The following is a 16,668-nucleotide window of genomic DNA, read 5'->3' as shown; positions in this document are numbered from 1 at the left end:
TTGGCTGGGTTCAACTAAGTGTGTATGTATGTATATGCAAGTCCTTGGTATGAATTATTTGTAGGGTTACTAATGCATCGAACCAACTTTTTGTTAGCAGACATTTTTTCAGGACGAAATTGAAATTGCAAATTAACTGCATGAAATTGTAAAAAAAAACACTGTATAAATGTTACAAGAGCAAACCATTGAAGCAACAAATAGAACAAGAAAAGGGTTCTAAGTGAGAAGTATTTCACTAAGGGGGTGGGCGTAGCGTATTGGTAAATCGATTGCCTTGTACGCAGCGCACCTGGGTTCGAGTCCCGACCCCGCACATAGGGTTAGAAATTTTTCATAAGAGACTTTTCTAACCCGAAGAGGCGAATGACCTTAAGGTTAAAACCTCTATAATCGAAATAAAAAAAAGTATTTCACTTAAAAGTAAAAAAAATAATGTGCGTGTTTTGGAACTCGAACCCAGGTCGGTTACCATTCGTCATGGTTCGTTAATCGTGTCAATTTTTGGAGTAGGTAAGTAGGGCAAATGTAGAGGTAGAAACAACCTTTTGAAGACATGTAGTGCAGCATAATGATTAAAGGTAATAGTATTGGTAACAGCATCATTTATTCAACTCGTAATTAAGTCTAATTAAGATGATTGAATAAAAGCATTAATATCGCCGACCAACTGACATGACACTGTATTTTCAAATTTGGCAAGATATTATTAGAGAGTCGACGCAACATTTTGTAACTCGTACTGTCAAACGGACGTTCGTTTGACAGTACGAGTTACGAAATTTTTAGTCAACTCTCTAATAATCATCGAAGCTACTCTATGTATCTAGAGTTCCTCCAGTAGAAGTTTGGACAAGAGAAAATAGGCAACCATAGTTTCAAGACACTGGGCTCAAAGAAGTTGAGCTATACTTGAAATGGTAAAAGGAAACATAGAAATATATGTTCTAGTTTTGTTGAACATTAAATATTGACAAATAGCTGACTAAATTTTGTAAACATATTCCGATATTTGACAAAATATAAGGTAATTCAGGGTAAATGGCATACACTGCATTTTCGACGAAAAATTTACGATCCGATCGTAAATCGTTTCATTTTCGGAAATGGAATAGTTTATTAATCAATGTGATAATAAATCCCGAAGTAGTTGTAACGGAATTTAATTAGCAAGGGACTGGAAGGTGAAGTATATTTTTCAATATTAAGAGCCATAGTACCCATGGGAGAGCAATAAGTTGAAGGAAGAAAGTTTAGAAAAGTGTGGGTCATTTGAGCAAGCTTAGAGTTTCCCGGCGACTTAGCCTTTTACCTGCTACCGCAAATCACATGAGTCTGTGGTATGTCCGGACGAGCGTAAAGTAACTTTGTACTTCATCCTGTCGGAACCGACTTGAAGTTGATATAATTTTTTTCGATTCACTTTTCATTGAGTCAACCAGAGATCAAAGCCAGTCAATACCAACATACTTTCTACTTAAAAAGTTAATATACAATGTTCTGCTCATTTGAATTCGAAAAACTTCTGTTCATTTGAATATGTCTTGTTCAGACATTTACTAGAGGACATTAGTGTACTTTAACGAGAGACACGTTAAGTAATGATGAATTATGCAGACTCATTATACAGATGGAACTACTGTTCCGAGTTTAAATTATTTGCCAAACATTTTCACCGAAATCGTTCTAGTTGTCATGTCAGTTTATCGGTGTTAATATTGCCGCTACTACACTTGTTAGTAGTATAGTTCAGCCTAGTTTGAACTGGCGAATACTGGCGTTTAAATAGGCTGAATAAACTGTTAATGTTTGAATAGTTCAGCGAAAGTATTATTCAGTTTAAATAGCCTTTAATCTGCTTTTAATAAGCAAGTAGCCTTATAGTTCAGCTCCTAATGTTTGTTGGGCAGTTTTATCATAATATTTTCGCGGTCCTGTTCCCAAACGTAAACACATGATTGTTCCACAATTCACAGTACTTCATTCACGAATTTGCGAACAAAGTCTTTCCGTGCAGCATCTTACCCAAGCCAGGCGGTTGTAACAGTTATTAAATATGAAAACGAAGCTTTGACCACACTAGTGTATCCTGTTATCGAACAGTACGTTGCATTTATTGCCGTTGTTTCCCAATTACCGATACGATCCATCGACCTGCTTACGTGTTTTTTCCTGCATTGTGATTAGACTCCAACAGTGATATCACACCACTGCTGTCGCGTGAAAATCTCGCGCATTCACTATATAAATACGGTTCGCTAGCGCTAGCCGAGATACACCTAAGCTATCGACAAAGCGAACATCCGATCCAAGTAGCCAAGATGTTCAAGTTTCTTCTTGTTGCCGCTCTGGTACCGGCCATGGCGTTAGCATCCATCACTTTCAGAGAGTGTAAGTAATACTTTTATCGACTGTCTTCTGTTTCGTTGTTGAACTAATTTCTGCTGTGATATAGGTCCCAACGAAGCCCCCACGCCAAGCTTGCTAACCGTCAACGACTGCGAAGGTGAGGTGTGCGAAATGACTGCAGGAGCACCCGTACAGGCTATGGCCTATGGTATCGTGAGCCCGGTTGATAGTGCCACCGCTACTGCCTACGTCATCGTGCGGCTCGGTGGTTTGGACGTTGGTTTCGAGATTCCGCCCGAGTTGGTGGATGCCTGTGCCGTCGGAATTCAGGAAGGATGCCCACTCTCGTCCGGCGTTGCTTTCAGCTACCAGTTGATCGATGACTCGCTGGATGTGCCGGCCCGTGGTGTTGCCGTGGAGATCGAGGTTGGTCTGACCGGTGATGGCGGTGTCGCTCTGGGATGTGTGCGTTTTGATGCCGTCATAAACTAGGGACAATTATGTGGAATGCGATTTTGGAAATAAATTTGATTCGTTGAATTATTTATGGAATTTGCGTTTTGACTTTATGTCATCAGAATCCAACACTAATTTTGGGCCAGACTACTTACTTGTTTGTTGACAGATCTAATAGGATGGAGTTAATCGAAACCTTTTAGCAATGCTTGTGTTTTTTAGCGTGTTTCATATCCAATGAACTATATGTGTTTTGGTTCACAGCTTTATCCTATGGAATTCTATTTTTACAAATTGACCTGAATTTGATAGGACAATACCGAAGCACTTGTTGTACCCAAACAATTTTTTTTTTCATGCTTGGAAACAATATTTTGTTAAAAAGGGATCTAAAAATGTTATTATCATATTGTTTTATTTAGAGAAATATTACTTCATATTGAAAAAAAATGCATATTAAAACTAATTTTAAAAATCCTATGTCTTCACGCTTTCTTGGAAGTATCTCTTAGAACACTATAGGATGATAATCGAAACTGAAGCTATTCGCAGTTCCCATGATCAAAAGCTCTAACGAAATCACATAATAAATGCGTGTCATTTTTAGAACGATAAAATCGTATATATCTCTCTCAAAAGTTTAAAAAAGGTCCGTTTAGCAAAATCTTCTAGATTAGTTTTTTTTCTGGGAAGGCTCCTCGGCTGATTGAAATATGTCGAATGATTTTAGGTCAACCAATCGCTGTTATGATTAGTTCACAACACACCCACTAAGACTGAACAATAAATCAATCTGACGGTTCTAAAATTGCACGCTTCGGTACCCGGGATAATCCTAACTTTCGCGCACTGGCGATAAGATTTCTGACGCATGTTGCAAAACTTATTCGCAAATCAATGTGATCTTTCTCTAAATCAGTACCCCACTTCAGTGTGCAATATCTAATCGCTAGGTCGATAGGAGTTTCCCAGTTTTGTATAAAAACAGATGTGCGAGGGCCAGCCTCATCTAAAGTAGCTGAAGGAGCAACCGAACCAAATCCAGTAGTCCAACAATGATACGTCATTACCTGCTCGTAGCTCTGCTACCGGCGCTCGCCATGGCAGCCGTCAGTTTCACCGCCTGTATGTACTGAACCATAACTGAAATTCAATTACGAAAATTTTCACCGAACTCGTACTCCGTTGCGTAGGTCCAAACGGGGCACCCACCCCGGCCACGTTGACCGTAAACGACTGCTCCGGCGATGTTTGCAATTTGTATGCAGGACAACACATTTCGGCAGTCGCTAGTGGAATCGTGAGTCCCGCCGACAGTGCCAGCGTCGCGGCTCACATTTCGGCCTTCCTCGGAGGGTTGGATCTTGGCTTCGAGATCCCGCCACATCTGGCAGATGCCTGTGCTGTCGGGATCGAAGGCGGTTGTCCACTGAGTGCCGGAATGACTTTCAGCTACTCGCTGAACGCGGATTCCCTGGAAGCTCCGGCTCGAGGCGTTCCGGTTGAGATTGAGGTCGGTCTGATCGGTGACGGAGGTGTGGCTTTGGCTTGCCTGCGGTTTAATGCTGTTGTTAATTAGATTGGGTCTGGGACGGGACCTGCGGAAAGAAAAAAAAGCGTGTCAACTTGATCCAGCACGCAAATGTCAAATTGAACCGGCTGTCCTCAGAGTGATTACTATGGGGAGTATTCTATTTGAAATTAAGTAAATGCTAACTTTTTTTTTCAAATATTTCAATAAATTATTCATTAGATCAATAATGATAGTGGAGATGATAGTGCTTTCATTAATTTCGAGATCGTCAATTCTTGTGAACTTCTCCCACTGTTCTCACAAATCGGGATTCACCGGAAAATGGTGAAAAGTCATCTCCGGATTTTTCGCTTTACTACGACCGCAATTTTTGACCTTGCACTTCATGATAATGGATTCACAAAAAAATTGAAAGTTCAATTCTTGTTTGTTCTTTAAAAAAGTCATGTCATTTCTTGAACTACACCAAGTATTAGTGTGTGTGAATCGAAGAAGTATATATAACAAACAAAAAGAAAGAATAAGAAAACACGAATCCGCAGGTCCCGTCCCAGGATTGGGTGAATTGTGGATTCTGGACAGAGGCTAGACAAATTGGGTCATCAAGATAGCCGTTGCCTTTAAATTTTTATTCAATATTACTGACAGTAAAGTTATAATCAAACGTATTTTTTTTTTCAGTCTACTTTCTACTTCTGCCGCAGTCAGACGTACAATCGAGCCAAGTGAACAACAGGCCTCTCGATCTAGTGTGCATTGTCTCGAGAACAAAGGAAATATCGGATTATTCTTGTCATCATGAGTAAAGTTGACGAAAAAGCTCTACTCCGACCCAACGCTGCGGTCGTTGACTTTAAATTTTGTTTAAAACGACCGAGTTTTAGTGTAGTGGAATACCTTCTGAAGGTAAAAATGCAACTTAGGCTTGCGGAAGTCTTGTACCTTCAGTACCATCATCTTCGCAATGTAGTGTTAATATCATTCAACACGTTAGCACAAGCCGAGCGTTTCGTTTTGAAGAACAATTTAAAACACGTGGTTGAAAGTGACAACGTTGGAATTAAGATTCCCCTATACATTGAGAATGATTATATAGATGTAAGGTTATATGACCTATCACCTCGTACCCCTCCTGAGCCAATTGCAAAATGCATGTCGCAATACGGAGAAGTAGAATCCGTTACACCTGATACTTGGAGAAACTTCTTCCCGGGTACACCTAACGGCGTTTTTGTAGTGAGGATGCGGGTTGAAAGGCCTATACCCTCCTACTTGGCAATAAAACTCAATACTCACGGAACTACAATTATGCAAACTACACTATGCACCCATGAGGGGCAAACTCCTACGTGCAAGTATTGTAATCAGACAGCTCATCATGGACAACCTTGCGCGGAAGATGCAGAGGAAAATGCATCTCAACCGATTGCCAACTCATCTACGGCAAACCAACCTAAAACAGAGTTTTCAATACCAATGCCTGAACCACAAACGGTGGCCAAATTTGTGGCAGCTGTTCAGAGCATAATGACAACCGCAAAAGAATCATCCAGCACCCCAAAAGCAACTGTAAGCAACATCGGCAACGAATGCAGTAACAATGACGACGGATTTACACTGATCAACAATAAGTGCAAGAAGCAAGGGAGAACATCTGATCCCGGACACCAAGCCAGCTTCGACCGGGACGTGAATAACAAGGGAGAATTAAATGACCCCCCTGACGCTGTTTGCCAACAGACCTCGCGAAAGAAGGTCTCCGCTCGCAATAAAAAGTTGCGCGCACGAGATCCAATTAATTAAGTCTTGTTTGTATTTTTTATTTTTACATATATTGTAAACGTATAAAAGATCCACGGCTCCGTTAAGCTACCGCTATGAGCCGTGTCAAATAAACGAATTTAAAAAAAAAAACGTATTTTTTTTGGCTCAGCGGGCCACTTAATATCTACTGTGGTAATATTGTGCATGCACAAAGTATTTTATTACTTCGCTCTGGTTTCAAAATCTTAGTTCAAAATATACAATCAGTATTCATATTCTCTACAGACTAGATTTTTCGTCGAGCATTTGTTTTCAGTTAAAAGAGCGGTCGACTCTAGCGCCGCCACCACGTCGATCTCAGTAAGCTGTAATCTCCCATCCAGATGGCACTCCGTAACGTAAAGCTTAACGCACTATTTTATGGCGCTGCTGTAGCTGGTCGAGTCAGTAAGCTTTCACCGAATGGTAATCAGAATTTCATAGCACAGCAAGACGTCTTTGTTATCGTTCCGCAGCTCCCAGTGCAGCGTTCCCCGTAGCTATAAAATGAACCGGTATGATTGGTGAAAATTTTCTTCTGAACGAAACAAAAACAGGAACTCACCGCTGGTAGCAAGGAACTCACATGCAGGGCGGCAGTAAATCGAAGCCCGATGTCACCCTGTAGCGGACAGTAGGCTCCCTCACAGGCGGCCGGTGTAACCGTTGCCTTGGTTTTCACGTAGTTAAGAACGAAGTAGACTTCGTGCTTCAGAGATGGTAATGCGGAGGCTCCTGTCAGGGGGAAACGGTGGTTAATTTGAGACACAGCAATTACAGCGATGTTTTTGAAGTAAAATACTTCTAACGTTTCAATATGGGGTCCCGTTTCAAAAATTTCAGTTGAGAAATTTTCCCAGCTTTGAAATGCGAATATCTTCCGTTCTACTGATCATTTTTTTAAATTTTTCGCTGAACTAGATGAGTGGTTCTAAACTCAGTAGGTCATGGCTATGTTATCAAATTACAGACTGTTGATGGCATAATCTAATAAACAAACTCACCAGTAGCACTGAACTCGGCGACGACTGTCACGTCGGTTCCCCGCGGCATGACGCAAGGAATGTTGGAGCAGCTGGAAAACTGAACCGAGAGGATATCGTATGTTGCACCTGCGAGGAGGAAAACACATTTATCAAAACCTTAAGTATCGGCTGCAACACCATTAACAATTGAAATAGATTTGAAAGAATTTTATTCGCTGGAGTCATGCAAAAATACACTCGGCTGATGGTTGGTCAATGGTCAATTACGTCGCCAATTTCGTCGGCGATCGATTATCATCGATGAATAGACCCCGCCGGCAAACCGTCACAAATTCTCGCGACAATCATCAATCAACGGGACAGGTGGAATGCTGCAATTCACTATCTATTTCTGAGCCATGTGTGGACTTTGCCCTGAAACATCTCAACACAACACAGTGCGACGGAATGTCAGCCGTGAAACGTACCGCAATCTTCAACCGGAAGTCCAGATTTGGTTCTGAACCACGGCCACCGTTGCCCTCGGTTTGTTAGCGCTACTCCGGATGTTTGTGCAGCCAGTAATCCAAAAATAACGACAATTCCAATAATACACTTCATTCCGGTCAAGTCACCTGAATTTTAAAATACCCCCTAGATAGATATGTTCTGTTTGACACTCACGCTTGGACTAACTGTGCGGTCGATGAGCGACGAAGTTTTCCTGCTCCTACCTTCGTAGATACCGATAGAACGCGCAGATAAGAGAAAAGCTTTGCATGTCTGAATCCCATACGGTCGCTAGACTGGCATCTCTGTGCTGTATTGCGCCAATCAATCCATCTACATGACACATCCTCCCTTGCGGGAGGTTAATATTTAGATGTAAACCAATTTTATTGGCATTAACAAATTGTTTGTCCAGCTTGGGTGAGCTTAAGTTCCAGTGGAAAAATGTTGAAGTTTGTATATCTCATCGGGTTCTTTGCTGTTCCGTTTGTAACAAGCTCATCAAACGAAACTCCGGTAGGTTCTACGTTGATCACAATAATCCCTCTGTTACTCTGCAACGTTGGCTTTCACAGAACTACGACATTCAATTCATCAGCCTGGAGACAATGGAGGGTTCGGAAACCTACTTCGAGTACAACTACACCCTGGACAAGCAGTCGGAGCTAACCTTCAAGATGTCCGGCAACATTCGCCAGCTGGTGCAACTCGGTGACGACTACGGGGTAACACTAACGTTAAGCCGATCGGATCTGGCGGACGATCCACCGGTCTACGAAGAAATGATGAACATCAACAAACCGGTGTGTGACTACATGAAAACAATCTACCGAATGTACTTCTATGATGGGCTGAAGGACGTCAGCAACTTTCCGCACTACGAAACCTGTCCACTGGTGCCAGCTGAATACTGGTTTAAAGACTACATCTTTGAAGGAGAAGACTTTGCGGTATTTCTGCGCGAAGGTCGCTTCAAACTGGAGTGCTACCTGACTAAGGAGGGCGAATCTCTAGCTGGATGCATTAGTACCTCGACGGTGACAAAAGTTGATTGAAAAATTTAATAAAAAAAGCCAGTCCCGTATGACTGTCGCTCGGGTTTGAGTTTAGCTCCCAATAAATCGGTTTTTTTTTTATTTCAATTATAGAGGTTTTAACCTTAAGGTCATTCGCCTCTTCGGGTTAGAAAAATCTCTTATGGAAAATTTCTAACCCTATGTGCGGGGCTGGGACTCGAACGCCACGTACAAGGTAATCGATTTACCAACTACGCTACGCCCACCCCCCAAATCGGTTTTATTGAAATTGAACTGCTTTCGTGTTGGATGTTTGAGAACAGTCATAGTGAGATATTAAAAGATAGGACTTTTCTGTGCTGCCGTACCTTCGAAAGCTGCCTTACCGGAAGGAACTTTTAGCCCAAAATTATATTACGAATATTCCATTAGTAGACTGCCTATGATCGCATATCAGTCCCATAAAGATCGAAAATCCCACAGAAAACGAGACAACTATGCGATCATGGGTAGTAGAGTGCTGGGAAATCTGTTTTATTAGTTTATTTGTTTGGTATAATTTCATCTGACATAGATTGTCTTAATGAAAACTTAAAACTTTCTCACCTTAACACCGACTAGAAATCTTAAGCCATATCAAACGCACTTGTCTGTACTAGCCTTTTTTGTTTATTAGGCAATCCATGAGACGTTTCTGATCAGCTGATTATTTCTACTTTACTTATTCTGACGTTACTCCGAGGGGTGCGACGTCCGACAATATCGTTGATTCGATCCAACATCAAACGAATCGGACTAACAAAATTGTATGTCGGACGAGTTTTTCTGTTCGCAGGAGTATACTTGTTGACAGAACCCACTGCTGAATTGTCAAACAAACGTCTAATGGATTGCCTAATTTCAACAACATTGACGTCAAAAATTAAAACCCGTAAATTTTCAATATCTACGTGTTCCTTTGGAAAGAAAATGCATTAAGGTTCCTCAACTCACAAGGAATATTGCTAATATTCCTTGTGCGATCCATTCAGTACACTACTCCCAACTTTGGATTGGTACTCGTTCCACACTTGTTTCCAGGATATATGTACGCCAAGGTTAGCAAGTTTGGAAGTTACGAAGCCTGCGCCTTCTCCGTCGAGTAAATCCAGGTGGTTCGGTTGAATTTGCTATACACGAATTTCGGAAAAGTTAATCGAGTCGAATCCTGCCATACGTTAGAATGGGTCCAAATGAACATTCGTGGCAGCGGAATCTATACGGTCAATCGCTTCAAGTACCAACTGGTTCAGTAGTACCAACAGCAGGCAGTACATTGTAACTGAACTGAAGTAGAAAATCGAACATGATTTTATGCGTTATACTTGTATTTTATGCGATGCGTTTTAATAATAGTCAAATTAGTACTTGTAAACTGTTATCCAGATATTAATAATGTTGGCAACGCTGAATGATTCAACACGATTAATTTAAAAGCACATTTGTAATAAATACTTACCTAAAACGCTAACTATACTTACCTTGTACAACCACTTACCTATACAAACCTTGTGCACTCAGTCTCACATACACTTGCCAACATTTACTTTATATAGATGAACTACAATTGAAATAGAAGACACTTGTGATTGAATTGTCGAACAGTGAACACGTTTTTTTTTATAACCAAGAAATTTCCCTGGTAAAAGTAACTTTCGCCAAAATTAATAACCGTCGTCGCCGAATAGCTACGCCGCCCAGTTCGCCCTCGTCGAGTCCCGTGAGAAGGAAGAAATTATCGTATACAAAGTTGGTGCCGAAACCCGGGATTGTGTGTTGCAGCAAAGGGCAGGACGGCATTGTCGTACTTAAGGGTAGCCATCTTTCTCAACGTCGTGAGCCACATGGTGCACTAACCTGTTACGCCGGAATTTATCGCTGTGGATCTCGCCTCTGGAAGGATCGATTTCTCGAAGGATATCCTATATCATCATCGTCGACACAGTGATATTTGCTGGTAACGCAATCCATCAGCCACTCAAGGAACACCACGTGTCTGTGTGACAGGTTTGAGGTTACGTTAAAGGTACGAATTACATCGAGACCAGGTGGGTGCATTTATTTTATATTTCATTACAATGAGCATGATCAAAGTTACACCGCCAAAGAAAAGGCCGGTTCGATCAAATGCAGCGAAACTCAAAACACTTATGCGCCAGCGAGCAAACATTCTCGGCTCCGCTGCGTTGATTAAAAAGTTCAATGATCAATTTCGAGAGGGCCAAGGGCATCAAGTACAAGTGAGGATCGATTCTCTTGATCAATTATGGGGAGACTTTGCGAGTGTTCAAGATGATATCGAAGAGTCCGACGAACGAATCCAGTTCCAGGATCTATATTTTGATCTCAAGGCTTCTCTGGTCAGTAAGTTATCTGATCGACCGCCTACGGCAGCACCATCTGGGTCTCGTTTTTAAGCACCATTGCATTCGGTGCGTTTGCCTGAAATTAACATCCCTGAGTTCTCCGGTAACCCATCCGAGTGGATTGCCTTTCGGGACATCTTCAAGTCTATGATCCACACTAGTCTCCATTTGACACCTGTGCAGAAAATGCACTATCTGAAGGCTGCACTTAGAGGGGAAGCTGCTCGTATTGTTGCTAATTTAGAGGTTAATGCCGCCAATTTCACGATCGCATGGAAATCGGTTTGTGAGCGGTATGATAACCCAAACTTGCTACTCAAACATCATTTTGCAACCTTGTTCACCATTCCCAATGTAAAAAAGGCTTCTTCGTCCGCTTTATACGATCTAGTGGACGAATTTGATCACCATGTGGGTATTTTGGAGAAATTAGACACACCAGCAAATCTCTGGAATACAGTACTCGTTGAAAGTCTCAGTAAGCGACTCGATCCAGTAACATTGAAAGAATGGGAGAACAATTGTGAAGGGGATGCAAGACCAACTTATCAAAATTTGATTGACTTTGTTCGAAAAACGTCGAGGGTGTTACAATCAGTAAAACAGTTGCACAATTGTAACCAACCGGTTGACTTGAAACCTGTCAGGCCCAAACCAATTTCCTCACACATCACGACTGAGACCACATTCAAATGCCAATTATGTAAACATGCCCACCCACTGTTTAAATGTGATCAATTTCTCGGAATGGAAGCCAAGCAGCGGTTTGAGTTGGTGAAGAAGCATGGATTGTGCATAAATTGTCTGAAGGGATCACACCTGGCGAAGAATTGCAGTAGTAGCTGTTGCAGAAATTGTTCGAAGAAACATCACACGCTGCTGCATTTGCCTCCTCTTCATACGGGCCATAAGCCTGCTACGCAAACATCTTTAGCCTGTTCAGCTGTAACCAGTGACGTGATTCCTTCAGGACAACGGTTGTCGCATACAAGTTCGTTCGCATCGCAATCATGCCCTTCACCACCTCCGTCGCAAGTCGTCTCGCGCGCGATGGATTCGGTATCGGCTTATACGTATTCGGTCGTCGTCGCTCCCTCCCCGCCGCCGGTTGGTTCGTCCGTATCGTATTCGATCGGTAGTTCGGCAGTCGAAAAGAACACTTTGCCTATGGCTGCATATGTTGCACCGAAGAAAGATTCCGTCGATTGTAAGGGTGAAGTGTTTCTTTCAACGGTAGTTGTGAAGGTGAAAGGCACTACTGGTGGTTCGCACTTCATTCGTGGAGTTTTAGACAGCTGTTCACAAGCCAACTTTATCTCTGAAGCTATGGCAAGAAGGCTTGAGTTGAAACGTGATAATATAAATATGCAAGTAAGCGGTATTGGACAAGGGATCGTCCATATACGCTCTAAGGTGCATATCAAGATTTCTTCGCGCTTTGGAAAATTTGATTATCATCTCGAATGTCTCGTGATTCCACAAATTACAGTGACTGTTCCTAGTAATCATGTTGACATTTCTCGTTGGAATATCCCTGACAACATCCCGTTAGCAGATCCTCGTTTCAATATAAGTGCTGGTGTTGACCTTCTTATAGGTGCAGAGCTGTTCTACACGTTACTGGAAAGCCACAAGGTGCGTCTGTCTGAGGGATATCCTACATTGCAACAGACGGTTTTCGGATACGTTGTCGTTGGTAAATTGTTGGAGCCAGCTAATCCATCGTCGATATGCATCGTGAGCACTTCGAGGAGTCTTGAAACTACTTTACACCGTTTTTGGGAAGTAGAAAACTTTGATGACGGCAAATCTATGACTCCACTAGAGCAGGTGTGTGAAGACCACTTCAAGAAAACTGTTTCTAGAGCAAATGACGGTCGGTACATGGTCCGTCTTCCTGTGCGCGAAGAACTTCTACCGCTGCTGGGAGAGTCATATGCAGTGGCTCAACGCAGATTACTGGCAATCGAAAGGAAATTCACATTGAACAGTGAATTCAAAAGGGAATATATAGACTTTATGGAAGAATATCGCAATCTAGGTCATATGGAACTGAGTGCTCGCATCGAACATCCCCAGTTTTTCCTACCACACCACGCTATTCATCGTCCAGAGAACTCAACAACGAAAACGAGAGTAGTATTTGATGCAACATGCAAGGGTAGTACTCAAATGTCTCTGAACGATGTTCTACTCGTCGGCCCGATTGTCCAGCCATCGCTTCTCGCTACCGTACTCAATTTTCGAGCACCAAAGTTCGTATTTATAGCCGATATTGAAAACATGTTTCGGCAAGTGTGCGTACATCCGACAGACCGCAAACTGCAGCAAATTCTCTGGAGATCGGATGCGTCGCAGCCCCTACAGCGGTATCAGCTTACCACAATCACTTATGGGACATCAAGCGCTCCGTACCTAGCTACCCGCGTGCTAAACCAACTCGCAGAAGATGAATGAAGACGTTTTCCTCTTGGTGCGGGTATAATTCGAAAAGGATTTTATGTAGATGACGTACTTACTGGAAGTGATGACCTTGACGAATTGATTGAAGCAAGCAAACAACTCTCTCAGCTGTTGGTGCTAGGTGGTTTTCGTCTTAGAAAGTGGTGTGCTAATGATGCGCAGATTATAAGGCACATTCCTGATGATTTGAAGGAATCCTTGCCGCTAACGGAGATCGACCGTTCGACTGCTGTCAAGACACTGGGTCTACTATGGTCACATGATTCTGATGAATTTGGATTCAAAATTCCGGGTCTACCGGAGTTGAGCAGTTTTACCAAAAGAGTCGTACTATCTGAAATGGCACAGCTTTTCGACCCTCTTGGTTTGGTTGGAGCTGTCATAGTGAGTGCGAAAATCTTCGTTCAGCAGCTTTGGGCGATGAATCTTTCTTGGGACGAAGAACTACCGGTAAAGCAACGAGATTGGTGGTTCAAATATCGAAATGAGATTCCAAAACTATCGGATCTGAAGGTACCGCGGCGGGTAATTGCAAATACTGATAAACGATTCGAATTGCATTGTTTCTGCGACGCTTCACAACGAGGATATGGTGCCTGCGTTTATGTTGTATCGACCGACGGTTTCGGAGTTTCACACAGTCATTTACTTGTTTCTAAATCACGCGTCGCACCTCTTCGTGGTCTCACAATACCCAAATTAGAATTATGCGCTGCCCTCCTTGGAAGCCAACTTGTGAATCAAGTCGTGAAAACATCTAAATTCACAGGAACAGTCACGTTTTGGACCGATTCTAGTATTGTTCTTCACTGGATCAAATCTCCCCCGACAGTGTGGAAAGTTTTCGTTTCGAACAGGGTAGCGGAGATACAGAAGCTGACTGAAACGGATAGCTGGCGCTATGTTCCAACTCTGATGAACCCAGCTGATCGACTTTCCAGAGGTGTACTCCCATCACAGGTGCTGGAAGATTTTCTATGGTGGCATGGTCCAGAATTTCTCCTGCTGTCATCTACGCACTGGCCGGAAAACATCATTAAGTTAGCTAAAACAGATGAACTAGTGAAGGAAGCAGAGACCCGAAATGTTTTCACCTTTACAATCGTTAAAACGGAAAATCCTATCATTTCTCGGTTTTCGGAACTTGGAAAGCTTCTAAGAGTCGCTAGCTACTGTCTGAGGTTCTGCCGTAATTCGAGAAGCCCAAAACAATCTCGCACGGTTGGCCCTCTTAATACCTTGGAGGTGGATTTTTCATTGAAGGCGCTTATACGCTCTGTGCAGTCCGTTGAATTTGCAGACGAAATTCATTATCTTTCTTCGAATCCTCGACGTACCCTCACTAGCAAGGATCGAAAGCTCAAATCGTCACTAAAAACCTTCAATCCGGTTTTGGATGAAACTGGGCTCCTACGAATCGCTGGGCGTTTGATGAAAATGCGTTGTTCTTTAGATTCGAGAGCACCGATTTTGCTCCCTGTGAATCACCGCCTCACTTGGATGATTGCACGCTCTATACACATAAGAACGCTACACGGCGGACCAACGCTTCTTCTCGCAACAATGAGACAAAGGTTCTGGCCCGTGCGAGGACGTGACCTGGCGCGCAAGGTCGTTCGACAATGTATCACCTGCTTCAGATGCTCTCCCAAACCAACTGAGCAATTCATGGCACCTCTTCCGACTGTTCGTGTTACGCCGGCGTGAGTGTTCTCAAATAGTGGCTTGGACTACTGCGGGCCATTCCACATTCGTCCGTTATATGGGAGAGGAGCAAACGTAAAAATGTACGTCGCGGTGTTCGTATGCATGGTGGTGAAGGCGCTACACCTCGAAATCGTAACCGATCTATCGTCCGTCGCGTGTATTAATGCGGTGAAACGGTTCATCGCCCGTCGCGGTCGGTTAATTAACTTGTATTGCGACAACTCTACCGCTTTTGTCGGCGCAGAACGAGAGCTAAAATTGCTACGCTCCCAATACATGGAACAGTTTTCAACCGAAAGATGGAATGGATACTGTCTCGAAAATGGAATCACTTTTCACTTCATTCCACCGCGGTCTCCTCATCATGGTGGTTTGTGGGAGGCCGGAGTGAAATCTTTTAAACATCATTTCCGTCGGATCTTGGGAAGTAGATCCTATACACTCGACGAGATGTCTACAGCTGTTGCCCAAATAGAATGTATATTGAATTCTCGACCCTTATCTTCGTTATCGAATCATCCACAAGACTTGCAGAGTTTAACTCCTGGACACTTTATAGTTGGGGAACCGCTGTTTTCCATCCCGGAGCCTGACTACACCGAACAGAAGATTAACAAGATTAAACGTTTTCAGGAGATGACACGAGGAATTCAGGGTTTCTGGAAGAGATGGTCTCGTGATTACGTGAGTGAACTGCATCAACGTTCCAAGTGGCAACAAGTCCGTGATGAGGTCAAGGTAGGATCCCTGGTCCTACTGAAGCAGGACAACCAACCGCCGTTCATACGTCTCCCAACCTTTGAACGGAACGGATCGTTATATTTCACAGTGGTGTTCGGTGTGTAAATTTTAGTGAGTCAAGGTCATCCTTTGTTCGTTCGTTAGCTGTCGTTCTGCTGGTGCCGAAAGTAAATCCAGCACATTGTTTTCGCTGGTGCGGAACAATCGACGTTGTTTGCAGATAAGTTTTGCTTTATTTTTTTCCCTCGTTTGCTTTCTTTCCTTTTCCCTACTTTTACTCTACCTTGTAATCAAATAATAAGACACATTCCCGTTTATATAACGCTCTGCCCTCGTGCTTAAATGGCCGAGGGCGAAATACCATCTGATGTAATCATGGAAGTCCCTGATCCCCCTAATACTCGCATTGCTCCCCGTATAAAGCAGTACCCAGAAGGTTCCTCTGGGCCATGGGTGGTATATTTTCGGACCGGAGAGAAACCGGTTAATATATTAAAACTTTCTCGAGATCTGACTGCTAATTACCCGGCAGTAGCTCAGATAACACGTGTTCGGGCAAACAAGATACGTGTTCTAGTGAATGATCTCGGCCAGGCAAACGCGATTGCTTGCTGTGAGCGCTTTACACGGGAATTTAAAGCGTACGTGCCTTGTGTGGCCTGTGAAATCGATGGGGTAGTGTCCGAACTGGGCCTGAAATGCGAAGAACTGTTGGAGCA

The 16,668-nt window shown here is 42.9% G+C and overlaps 5 protein-coding genes across 5 annotated transcripts; 4 read left to right on the top strand and 1 right to left on the bottom strand.

Moving 5' to 3' along the window:
- Positions 1 to 2,233: 2,233 nt before the first annotated feature.
- Positions 2,234 to 2,896, top strand: LOC131677254 (uncharacterized). Its single transcript, XM_058956976.1, has 2 exons — positions 2,234 to 2,391; positions 2,456 to 2,896. Exons 1-2 carry the CDS (start codon positions 2,322 to 2,324, stop codon positions 2,839 to 2,841), a joined length of 456 nt encoding a protein of 151 aa, XP_058812959.1. The 5' UTR covers positions 2,234 to 2,321; the 3' UTR covers positions 2,842 to 2,896.
- Positions 2,897 to 3,803: 907 nt separating this feature from the next.
- Positions 3,804 to 4,742, top strand: LOC131677255 (uncharacterized). The gene is made up of 2 exons (XM_058956977.1): positions 3,804 to 3,930; positions 3,999 to 4,742. Exons 1-2 carry the CDS (start codon positions 3,861 to 3,863, stop codon positions 4,382 to 4,384), a joined length of 456 nt encoding a protein of 151 aa, XP_058812960.1. The 5' UTR covers positions 3,804 to 3,860; the 3' UTR covers positions 4,385 to 4,742.
- Positions 4,743 to 6,299: 1,557 nt separating this feature from the next.
- Positions 6,300 to 7,775, bottom strand: LOC131677246 (NPC intracellular cholesterol transporter 2). The gene is made up of 4 exons (XM_058956968.1): positions 7,596 to 7,775; positions 7,147 to 7,254; positions 6,708 to 6,877; positions 6,300 to 6,642 (listed from the first exon to the last, which is right to left on the bottom strand). The coding sequence occupies exons 1-4, from the start codon at positions 7,726 to 7,728 to the stop codon at positions 6,559 to 6,561; spliced, it is 495 nt and encodes a 164-aa protein (XP_058812951.1). The 5' UTR covers positions 7,729 to 7,775; the 3' UTR covers positions 6,300 to 6,558.
- A 258-nt stretch (positions 7,776 to 8,033) lies between these two features.
- Positions 8,034 to 8,709, top strand: LOC131677245 (uncharacterized). The gene is made up of 2 exons (XM_058956967.1): positions 8,034 to 8,133; positions 8,193 to 8,709. Exons 1-2 carry the CDS (start codon positions 8,062 to 8,064, stop codon positions 8,670 to 8,672), a joined length of 552 nt encoding a protein of 183 aa, XP_058812950.1. The 5' UTR covers positions 8,034 to 8,061; the 3' UTR covers positions 8,673 to 8,709.
- Positions 8,710 to 10,750: 2,041 nt separating this feature from the next.
- On the top strand, positions 10,751 to 13,495 carry LOC131694679 (uncharacterized). Its single transcript, XM_058983162.1, has 2 exons — positions 10,751 to 11,036; positions 11,091 to 13,495. The coding sequence occupies exons 1-2, from the start codon at positions 10,751 to 10,753 to the stop codon at positions 13,493 to 13,495; spliced, it is 2,691 nt and encodes an 896-aa protein (XP_058839145.1).
- The last annotated feature ends 3,173 nt before the right edge of the window (positions 13,496 to 16,668 follow it).

The sequence above is a fragment of the Topomyia yanbarensis genome, chromosome 1 (assembly GCF_030247195.1).
Source record: "Topomyia yanbarensis strain Yona2022 chromosome 1, ASM3024719v1, whole genome shotgun sequence".
In the NCBI taxonomy this organism is placed as follows: Eukaryota; Metazoa; Arthropoda; class Insecta; order Diptera; family Culicidae; genus Topomyia; species Topomyia yanbarensis.
The sequence above is the reverse complement of the archived record's forward strand: the minus strand, read 5'-3'. Positions and strand labels throughout refer to the sequence as shown.